The sequence below is a fragment of the Centrocercus urophasianus genome, unplaced genomic scaffold (assembly GCF_019232065.1).
Source record: "Centrocercus urophasianus isolate 14NV4802_14NV808 unplaced genomic scaffold, USGS_Curo_1.0 seq_553, whole genome shotgun sequence".
NCBI lineage: Eukaryota > Metazoa > Chordata > Aves > Galliformes > Phasianidae > Centrocercus > Centrocercus urophasianus.
In genome coordinates, this window is record NW_024885148.1 from 239 (window position 1) to 11485 (window position 11247).

An 11247-nucleotide genomic window follows, 5' to 3' on the forward strand; every position below is an offset into this window, starting at 1 on the left:
AGCCTGCTGCCCGCAGGTGTACGCAGGACAGCCTGCTGCTGCTGCTGCAAGTGGAGCCGCCACGGGGAGGGGAATGGATGCAACCAGGCTTCAGCCAGGGCCAGAAGTGGCAGCAGCAGCAGCAGCAGCAGCATTCTTCTCGTGGTGCCTGCGTGCTGTGCCCCAGAGAAAGCCCCCAGCTCTGTGGCAGGGACAGGGGCTGTGCCTGAGGGCAGGATGCGACTCACTGGCGGCCACCCAGAGAGGGGCCCTGCGCAGCCAGCAGGTGATGCTGTGAGAAAGCAGCACAACAGAGGCACCTTCTAGGCTGGGCCAAACGGTACGAGAAACGCAACCGTTTTAGAGCCCACATAGGATGTGCCTAGAATAAAGATGCAGAGGGAAGGTCCCACAAGTTGTCTGCATTGTAACGTCTCGTTCAGGAAGCAGAGCGTGTCTTTGTGCAGGTTCCCCATGGCTCTCTGCTGCTGTGCATCCCATCTGGCACAGTAGTAGGTAGCAGCGTCTTGTGCAGTGAGTCTGCCCACTGTCAGGGTGCACTGGGACTTGGCGAGGTCCTTCTCGATGCTGAATTTCCCCTCATCGGACTCATTCTCAAGGAAGAGCCTGGTTGCCATGTAGGCAATGCGCCTGGGAGCTGCCCCAGGCCTCCTGAGGTACCAGTGAATGAAGACTCTGTCAAAGCTGGAGATGGAGATGCGGCAGGTGATGAGCGCCGTTTTGCTTTCAGGCTTGGTGATGGACACTGGACTTTGCTGCAGGGCTTGTGCAGAGCCACCTGAGGGGAAGCAAGAGAGAAACCGGGCAGCCAAAGCTGGAGCAGCAGAGGTTCCCGCTGTTCACGCAGGCAGCGGGGTGAGCAGGGCACGTACAGGAGAAACCAGCTGCCAGCATGAGAGCTGTCAGCAGCCACATGGTTGCTGCTCTCCTTCGGGCTTCCCTGCGTGGACAGCCTCAGTCTCACACTCGAGAGGTCCCACAGCAGATCCGAGCCGTGGAAACCACTTCTTTCTGTGATTGCCAATGAGGCTGCTCTACCTGCCGAGAGGATCAGGAAGCATTTGCAGCCATTTCCACAAGAGCAGCCCCAGCAGACAGCTGGGCTTAAACCGGACCGTGCCTCTTCCCAGTGCCGCTTCCTTTGCCTTCCCCCCCTCGCAGGCGGGCTGCCCACAGCAGCCGCACAGCCCCGTGTGCTGTTTGTCACCTCCTGTCTCTGCTGAGCTGCCCAGACAGGCAGCAGGGCGGCAGCAGGGGAAGGCTGCAGCCCCTGCCCCAGTGAGAGCGCAGCCAAGGAGTGTGCTGGCTGCTGGGGCTTCTGCAGGGCTGTGGGCTGCCCGGAAGCACAGTCATAGGTCGCTTCCTGTGCCTCTGCAACTTCTCACTGTACAGATGGGTCTGCCTGCTTGGGGCCAGCCCAGGATGTTCTTCTGTGAGACTCATCAGAGAGGACAGGCTCTGTCAATCCCATGTAGACAACTTACTGGAGGAGGCAGCTGGATCAGCCTGGAGAAGAGAAAGCTCTGGGCAAGTTTCATTGTTGCCTTCCAACATTGAAAGGAGCATCTAAACAGGGGGGAAAGAGCTGTTTATGAGGGTGGATGGTGATGGGACAAGGGGAATGGTTTTAAAGTGAGACAGGGAAGGTTTAGGTTGGATGTTAGGAGGAAGCTTTTCAGCCAGAGGGTGGTGAGGCACTGGCACAGGTTGCCCAAGGAGGCTGTGGATGCCCCATCCCTGCAGGCATTCAAGGCCAGGCTGGATGCGGCTCTGGGCAGCCTGGGCTGCTGGTTGGTGACCTGCACACAGCAGGGGATTTGAAACTGGATGGACATTGTGGTCCTTTTCATCCCAGGCCATTCTATGATTCTGTGATTCTATAAAACCAAAGTGCAACACTGTATGGGAAATGTTGAGTCACTGCCTGAATCTCTGATTGATCACCTGAGGCAAGCACTGAGTGAGGCACAGGAGCCCAGGTGAAGGCGGTTCAGCTGTGTGAGCAGAAGGGGTTGAGCCTTGGTGCACCTCTCCTAGACCCCATTTGAGGGCTGACTGCTGGTGAGGAGCGACCTTTTTCTGGAGATTGCTCTTTTTGGCATTTTTCTGTGAGCCTGGGACACGTGTGAGCATTTTCATTTATTTCTGATTTTCCCCTTCTTTCTGGTTGTATGACCTGTAAATTACTAAGTTAACCATGCCAGTCTGTTCATTGTTTATTTGCTGACTGTACAAATGCTGATGGCCAAGGAGGCTGTGGATGCCCCACCTGTGGAGGTTTTCAAGGCCAGGCTGGATGTGGCTCTGGGCAGCCTGGGCTGCTGGTTGGTGACCCTGCTACTCAAGCCATTATTTTCCCAGCACTATGAATTTATCCAAGACACTCCCCATTTCTGCCTCTAATCTGATTGCAGTTTCTCATGCCAAGTCTTTCTTTTCAACTCTGTGGGATTCTGTGCACGCTCAAATTCTTGGGGACAATCTGCACCTGGGCACTTTTCTTTCAGCCTGGCTTGTCTCTGCTTCCTCACAGCTTCCTCTGCATAAAAGACAGAGTTGCTAGGAGACTCAACAGATCAACCACATTTTACCAACAGTTCTGGGTTGTTTGTTCCTACACAAACAAAACTGTATTGAGGTTTCCCTCTTATGTGGGATGAAGTCATCAAGTCTCGGAGTGGCTTAACTTAGCTCCATGCATCTCACAGCCACCAAAACAGGTGGCACCGCTCACCTGTTAGGAATGAGTTTTCTCAAGGAAAAGCAGACTTTGGGTGGCTTCATCCAGCTCAGTGCAGAGTACTCTCAAAGCACTGAGTGCTCACGGTGTCTGCAAGTCCCAGGGGAGTCCCAAGAATGAGGTCTAGCTCCCTCCAGCAGCAAGAGTTACGTTCCTAACACAAAGCGTGAGAAAAGGGCTTGCCAGAAGAGCATTAGGACAACAGCTGATCGATTTCTGATGAAGGGCTTGCCTTCCATAACCATTAGATTTTCATAAGCTCTTGCTGCTTTTTCCTGCCTTAATGGCCAAACAGTTGGTAGTGAAAACCTGGTGCTGTTGGAAACAAATGCATGTGGTGAGAAGGGGGAAAACATGTAAGTTCAATTTATGGCTGTCCAAAGAAGTGCAAGATGAGCAGGAGTGCTGTGCTGGCCTTGATCCTGCTCAGTGCTGCTTCAGGGCATCCAGGCACCAGGAGCTTGCAGGAAGTTGGACTGCTGCAGTGCACGTTCAGGTTTTCCTTCCTGCTCTGTCTGGCAGGTGCAGACAAACACAGGGGAAACCTGGAGTTCTTGCTATTCCAGGTCTGACCAATATCCACCTTCTGACACAAAGAGCAATTTTTTGTCCCTAAATCTTTGCTTTGTAAAACGAGCACGTGATGAAACTGCAACTTGCTCTTGCTGACTGCTTTGCCCAGAAAACCCAAATCTATGTACCACTGAGCAACTTCAGGAGCTCTGCCTTTCTCTGCCCCTGATTACAGTTAGCCATCAAGACTTTTCAGCAAAGCTCCCCTTTCCTGTGAAAGTCTCTGATGCTATGGCTCATCTTTTCCTGTGTCAGCAGAGGATGATGAAGGCTGTTCCTTTGCACGCTTGTTCCCTTCAGCACAGCACAGGATAACACCTGAGAAAACCCAGGTACTGTGAGGCAGCCTGCATGCTTAGCTTGACATGTCAAAGAAAAATCTGAATACTTCTGGGACACTGTGTGCCCTAATGACTACAAACCAATGTGGACTAAGAAAGTACAAAAGCTTTGTGTCTGCAGAGAGGAACCAGACTGTGGATGGTGTAAGCAGATGTAAGAGAAACAGCCATCTACTCTAAATTCTTCTGGGCAGGATTGTTGAACAGGCTGCCCAGTGAAATAAATGGTGGTGTCCCCATCTCTGGAGGGAGTTAAAGGCCATTAGGGACACGGACTAGTACTGGAATTAGTAGTGCTAGATGGATGGGTGGACTTGATGACCTTCTGTTGCTTTTCCAACGTAAGACATTCTGTTATTTTTACGGAAAATGTGATGCAATACCAGCAGTAACATAGGCAGAGAAAGAAGCTGACCAGTTTTTCCATGGCTGTGTCCCGAGTCACGCGGTGCAGGATGCCATTGCCACCTTGGCTGTTCTTGCAGGGACTGGATTGTGTCCACAGCATTGTGTTGATGGGAGGTCTCATAGTCAGAAACACAGAAAGCAAAGCACTGTGTGCTGCAGAAAGATTGTCCAGTTCCTCTGTCTGTCTTTGGCTTGCAAGTATTAGCAGGACAAAATTCAGCAATAGCCATGGCCAGTTTGGACACCTAACACATACATGAAATTGTGTCACTTGTTCAGCCACCAGGCTCTCATTCTTCAACGAGGTGCAGTTCAAAGATGAAAGTGTGCAGGGTCTCAGTTGTACCACAGTAAAGGAAAATACTGAAGAAAGCCTTGATGATAGCGAAAGACTTCTGTGGGTTGTTTTCGTAGCCATGAGGGTCAACATGAACACTGAATCAGAAGCATTGAGGCACGCATTGCTTAAAGGCATAAATATGGAAAAGTGCTCTTAGAGGAGGAAAGCTCTTTTTGTTGGGACTCGCTTTGGCATCACAGCATCCGCACCTCTGTAGTGATTGAGATGTGTTGTTCCTGTGATGACTGGGAGTGAAACACAAAGTGAAAGCAAGAAGGATGGCGAAAGAGACTGACACAGCTCCAAAAAGGAGAAAAATACCCATCTCCGGGTCTCCAGAGGAATGAATAGCAAATCTTCCTTCTCCCTCAGTTGCTATCTTCTGAATCAAATTAAGACTTTTTTTCTTCACTGAAAATCTTAGGACCCTTCAAGCTAAAGACCTCTTTGTCTTCTTCTCAAGCAAAAGGCTCGGAAAATCTTCAGTCATCACCAGGAACAGGAGCATGAAAAAGCACTGCTTTATACTGAAGCAATCATAGAATCGTGAAGGTTGGAAAAGACTGTTATGATCATCTAGTGCAACTGTCATCCCTGTTGATAAACCACGTCCCTAAGTGCCACATCCACCCTCTTGTTGAAAGCTTCCAGGGATGGGGACTCCACCGCTTCCCTGAGCAGCCTGTTCCAACACATCTGCACTCCTGCTGAGAAGAAATTTTCCCTAGTATCCAAGCTGAACCACTACAAACAGTTCATGGCTATGCCTGAGGAAAAAGGAAGAGCACCTGAAGTGCTGAGGGTGGGTTATGTTTTAGACGTCCACTGTTTGCTTCAGCCTTGGCACCCTTGGCTTGCTTGAAATCCCTATCTTCTGGAAGCTGACATCTGCAGGAGCTGGTCAGCAGTGAGGAAATCCCCCACGTGTTCAGGAGACTCCTCCATGCTGGGGAAGTGAGCTGGGATCTTTCAAATGGTTTGTGGCTGAGCTGCTGGAGGAGTTTTGGTCGAGGTGATTGTTGGGCTGCTGCTGTAGTGTGGGACCCAGTAGGCACAATAGTAGTTGGCAGCGTCATCTAGAAGTACATTTCTTATGGTAAGAATGCAAAGTTTCTGTCTAGAAATAGTTTGAATCATGTATCTGTGCCTTTGGAAGCTCTCATCTACTACAGTTGCTCCTGATGTGACGTAGATGATCCTCACCAGAGTTTTATTCTCCTTCTGTTGATACCAGTGTATGGCAGTCTTATCAAAATGTCCAGAGAACTCCTTAAAATGGCATTGCAGGCGTATGCTTCCTCGTGACTTGGTGATGGATACAGGGCTCTGTATGGGAATTTCCCACACCAGCCCACCTACGAAAAAATGGAAAAAAAAAAAAAAAAAAGAGAGGAGAAAATATGTTGTTTAGTGTTGGTTGTGGATTTGGGATAATACCTTTTAGCTCATCCACGGGTTCCTGTGAGGAAAAGTAAGCTTAAGGAACAGTACGAACAAGACCAAGTGGTTGTGGCCACAAGGGCTGCCAGCAGCAGCATGGTTGCTTGTCCTTCTCGGCTGCTGTTGAGACTGAGAACAGGAAATTGTCGCCAGTACAAGGAGCTGTGTTGCATGGGAGGAGGAGCTGACTCCTTTGGGGATGTGTTAATCCCTAAGGCGGTGAAGAGTTTTCCCTTAGAAAGGGGGGATGTGTGTTTGAAGACTGGAGTGCTGACAGTGGCACCGGCTTCAGAAGGAGCGGGCACCAACCACATGCATCAGGATGGGTTTGTGATTGACATGCTGGAAAGGAGCTCCATGGAGAAGGAGCCCCGGGTCCTGCAGGACAGCAGGTTGACCATGAGCCCGCACGGCCAAGTGTGGCCCTGTGGCCCAGAAGGCCAATGGGATCCTGGGGTTGGTTGAAAAGAGCGTGGCCAGCAGGTTGAGGGAGGTGATCCTGGCTTTCTGCTCTGCCCTCTGGAGTGCTACCTTCTCTTCTGGGCTTCTCGGTTCCAGAAAAGCAGGGAACTTCTGGAGAATCCAGCGGTGGGCCACAGAGGTGATTAGGAGAATGGAGCCTCTGCCTTATGAGGAAAGGCTGAAAGACCTGGGACTGTTCTGCCTGGAGGAGACTGAGAAGGGATCTTATCAACGCTTGTAAAGGTCTGAAGGGCAGGAGTCCAATGGATGGGCCAGGCTCCTTTGGGTGTTGCCCAGCAACAGGACAAGGGGAAAGATGTGTTACAAACTGAAACACAGGTGGTTCCATCTCAACTTCTTTTCTTTGAGGATGACAAAGCAAAGGAACTGGCTGCCCAGAGAGGGTGAGGAATGCCCTCTAGTGACGTGCAGGACCTTCTTGGACACTTTCCTGTGTCACCTGCTCTAAGGAATCTGCCTTAGCAGGGAGGATGGACTGGATGATCTGCAGAGGTCCCTTCCATGCCTTTACTGTTTGTGATTCTCTGCATCTGTGCAGTGTTTGCTCTGGGTAGCAGCTGATAGCAGATGGAGTGAGAAGGCTGGGGAATGAGGCAGTAACAATCCTGTGGTTCAGACTGAAGCTGAAGTTGAGTGGTTGAAGGAGTTTTGTGGCTTGATGCTCTCTGAGCGTCTATCACAGTGAGGGTCCCAGTAGGCACAGTAGTAAGTAGCAGCATCATCTGGACTTACATTGTTTATTGTAAGAATACACAGATTCCGACTAGAAACTTTATCAACCATGTACTTGTTCCTTTGAAAGCCACTTTCAACTGTAGTTTTCCCTTCTGCAAAGAAGAGTAGCCTCTCTGGAGGTTTATTCTCCTTTTGTTGATACCAGTGTATGACGGTGCTATCAAAACGTCCTGGTAATTTCTTCATTTCACAGAACATACGTGCGCTTTTCTGGAACCTGGTGATGGATATTGGACTCTGTATAGGAATTTCCTGTGCAAATCCGTCTGCAAGAGATAAAATGTGTAACTGATGTTATTAGCTGAAATTCAGGGATTAGGAAAGTAGTTAGTGCAGCAAAGGGCACCCTAAGAAGAAAACAAAAGAAAAAGGACTTACAAAACCACACAGTTGTGGCCATAAGAGCTGCCAGCATCAGCATGTTTGGTGCTCCCACTCAGCTGCTGTTGAGACTCAGAGGAGAATGAAAGGGGCCTTGGGTGGAGGCTGCACTGAGTGGGAGGAGAAGTCTACAGTGATGTATTTTCTATGCATAACAATACAGGGCTGTAATAACACATCAGCCTGATATTGAGTAAGACCTGCAAATGTTCCTTCAGGTTGGTTAAAGGTTTATCATCACATCTCCTTTTCAGAGAAATGCAACAACTATTGCTCAATCCAAGGACATCAATTTTGCATAAGAGCAACTGAGAAAGGACTGAGAGCAAGAGCAGCTGGGCATCAGGAGCAAGATGAGAGGACACCCTGGTGGTCATTGAGTGTGTGCCATCACTCAGAGTGGATGGGAGGTATGTCCTTTTCTATGTGGGGCCCCCTTCAACTGCCCCAGCATGCTCACCCATCTCCAGCACAATGAAATGCTCTCTGCCCATGCTGCCATCTGCAGCGTTCAGCAACGGGCAGCAGCACCGTGAGCGTGTGCCCTGCCTTTGATTGGGAGTGTGGAAGGAAATGCACAGCCACAGGATTTCAGTTCTGAGCCTCAGAAGAAATGCAAACACTTCATGGAGAGAAAGACTGTAAAACAAAAGCAGAAAGACACATGGCAATGTAGTGTCATGCTCGTATTGCTGAGAGGATTGGACAACTGCCTCTCTTCCTAGCAAACAGCAATGGCAAAAGCCGTTTCATTTCATGTCAGGACAGGCAGGTAGGTGGCTTCAGCGCATGAGCAAGGAGGAGAGAAGGATGGAAGAGACTTGAAGGAGAAGGGAGAGAGATGCACGCACACAGTCACTCCTTGCATCTGCTGTGTGGGCAACCTCCGTCAGTTACAACCACATTTGTGTTAGGGACCGTATGGAGAGAACATGAGACTAAAACCTGTGGCCAACATCTACCAGGACAGATGAACTGTGTATCAGTCCATGGCTATTCTTCTGCCCACAGAGCAGAAATCTGCCTGGTACCTGATTCTGGTTGAATGCGCTTGGCACCTGGTAGTGATGGGATCTCACAACTCATGTCTAAATGACAGCTACCATCTCAGTTTTGTCCTGTAGCTTTCTAGCACAGCAAGTCTCCCAGAAGGCATAATTACAAGTGAAACTTTGTGCTATCTGTTGCAAGAAGAGACACGTACTGGGCAGATTCCTTTCAAACCACATGGCTTTGCAGGTTAAGACTATCACCAAATAGTTTTGTCAGTGAAGAAACAGTCAGCATGGACTTTGCAGATAGCTTCAGAATCCTTCATTTGAGAGAAGAAGATATCCAAATCCTCAGAGAGAATGAGGTGGAACTGCTTCTGGCTGAGCAGCTCATCCACACCATGGGAGCTGATCTGCTTTATTCCAAATGATCTGTGGTTCAGCTGCTGAGGAAGTATTTGTTGTGGTGATTGTTTGCCATCTGCCACTGTGAGGGTCCCAGTATGCACAGTAGTAAGTAGCAGCATCATTTGGAATTACATTTCTTATGGTAAGAATATAAAGTTTCTGACTAGAATCTTCAACAACCATGTACTTGTTCCCTTGAAAGCCACTCTCAACTGTAGTTTTCCCTTCTGCAGAGAAGAGTAGCCTCTCTGGAGGTTTATTCTCCTTCTGTTGATACCAGTGTATGACGGTGCTATCAAAATTTCCAGAGAAGTCCTTAAAATGACACTTCAGATCTGCATTTCCTTGTGACATGGTGATGGATACAGGGCTCTGTATGGGAGTTTCCTGTGCATTTCCATCTAGAATTAGAGAAAGAAAAAAAAGAAAAAAAAAAATGAAAAAAAAAGCAGAAGAAAAAGAAAAGCAGAAGAGGAGAAACTGTTATTCATTGGCAGCAATCTAGTTGGGAAGACATCTGTGAGGGCACAATCCATGGTTGCCCGTGAGGAAAAAGAAGCTGAAGCACTTACAGGACCAGGCAGTTGCAACCATCAGAGCTGCCAGCAGCAGCATGTCTGCTGCTCCTGCTCTGCTGCTGTGGAGACTGAGAGATGTGGGGCCCCAGATGGGGACACACTGAGAGGGAGGAGAAGTCACCAGCAGTGTTTGTTCTGTGCATAACAACACGGGGCTGTGCTTGTCAAGAAGCTGCAGCAGCCTGGGAAAGGAGCAAGAGCAGAGAATGCTGAGGCTGTTGAGAAGATGGGGGTCCTGCCTGCTTTTCAGAGAAATGCACAGAACCGCTGCTCCCTGCAAGGACTGAAAGCACGAGGGCACATTCAGCACGAGCAGCGTTCAGAGCCTTGCAAAACCACCACTATGGCAATCTCTGTGTGGCTGAAGGTCCAGTCTCTCCAGTGCACTACCTCACAGGATGTTGTGCCTCAGGCTTCTAATGAAATGCAGTACTCAGTTCTGGAGCTAACTGACACACAGATGCCAGCTTTGCTCTGCATGGTGAAAAGAGGCTTTGACCATAGACTAATTCTTAGAACTCCGTGCACTGTGCTCAAAGGGCTCCTTGGAGAGCAGGCCCACGGAAGAAGAGTGAAGTTCTGTCTGGATGCATCAGGTGAGAACTTGACACAATGAAACTGAGCCGTCGGTGCTGCAGAAGGAGTTGGTAGTACCTGAAATGACAGCAGAGAAAGAATGAAGGAGGATCTGGAAGACCATGTAGCTTTCTCTCATTGCTTTGCTTGTGTGCCTCCGTTCAAGTGAGAGCCTGCAGCAGACAGAGATATGTTTCTCTGTTTGCTGTACAGCTTTCAATGAAGAAGGGAAATTTCCAACTACTCGTTGTCCACAGGCACACAGTCTGTGCCCACTGTCAGCTGAGTGCTCTGAGTACAGTCAGTTCTTTGCCATATCTGCAAAGTCACCGGTTTTTATCCTTAAGTGACTAAGACTGTTCAGTTTCTGCATGTTACTGCTATGTGTAAGTACAGAAGTATTCTGAGAGTTAGTTAATTCATTTAGCATTTGCCATGTTAATCTTCTGCTTTTGCTCTCCTGCTGCAGAAAATCACCAGAGAAAGGTGGCATAAAAAGTATCTGCATCTGGCAGGAGTTGAGAGCTTGAGGTTCAGAGTGCCAGATGCCTTTTTGTACAGCTTATCTTTGCCCATCTAATGCTGTGTAGCCTTGGTAATACCAATATGCACAGAGATAAGTACCGGTATCCCTCCGGGTTGCTTTCTCTATTGTCAGAACACTGCTGGAAGGATTTTTCTGCACTCGAAATTTAAATCCGTCCTTGTTGTCATCGAAGGTAGGTGAGGATCCAGACATGTACAGTATCCTCTTGGGTGGCTCCCCGGGAAGCTGCCTGTACCAGTGCACAGTGGTTCCACTGCTCAGCTGGCACGTCATGGTGACTGGGCTGCCCTCCACCAGCCTGCGCTCTGCTGGGCTTTGCACCGGTGCAGCCTGTGCATCCCCACCTGCAAGGGAACAGGGAGAAACTGCACGTAGGCCAGGAGCCACCAAGCTCTGGAGCAGGGACTGTGTTCTCCACGCACAGGAGGGAGAGGAGAAAGGAAACGGCACTTACGGGACCAAAGTGAAGTCACAACGAGTAAGGGAAGCAACAGCATGCTGTCTGCAAGAGTGAGATGTAGAGCTGAGGCAGGGGAGACGTGTTATAAAGCCATCCAGGTGGAGAAGGCATCAGCAGCTGGGAGGAGGAAGTGACGCATGGCTCATCTGATGGAATGGAAGGTCTTCAGCTCATTGCCAGGGAGTGCGTGTTTGTGTGCGGGAAACTCACTGGCAAATGAAACCCCATCAGTAACACTGTAGACA

At 49.4% G+C, this 11247-nt stretch overlaps 3 gene segments (V, D, J or C); all 3 read right to left on the minus strand.

The window, feature by feature from the left end:
• Nucleotides 1–232: 232 nt before the first annotated feature.
• On the minus strand, nt 233–1109 carry LOC122169607. The segment is given in 2 exon segments: nt 233–778; nt 873–1109. Coding segments are annotated over 2 exon segments (519 nt in total).
• Nucleotides 1110–6671: 5562 nt separating this feature from the next.
• On the minus strand, nt 6672–7594 carry LOC122169606. The segment is given in 2 exon segments: nt 6672–7326; nt 7439–7594. Coding segments are annotated over 2 exon segments (432 nt in total).
• A 2963-nt stretch (nt 7595–10557) lies between these two features.
• On the minus strand, nt 10558–11241 carry LOC122169605. The segment is given in 2 exon segments: nt 10558–10886; nt 10997–11241. Coding segments are annotated over 2 exon segments (372 nt in total).
• Between the last annotated feature and the right edge of the window lie 6 nt (nt 11242–11247).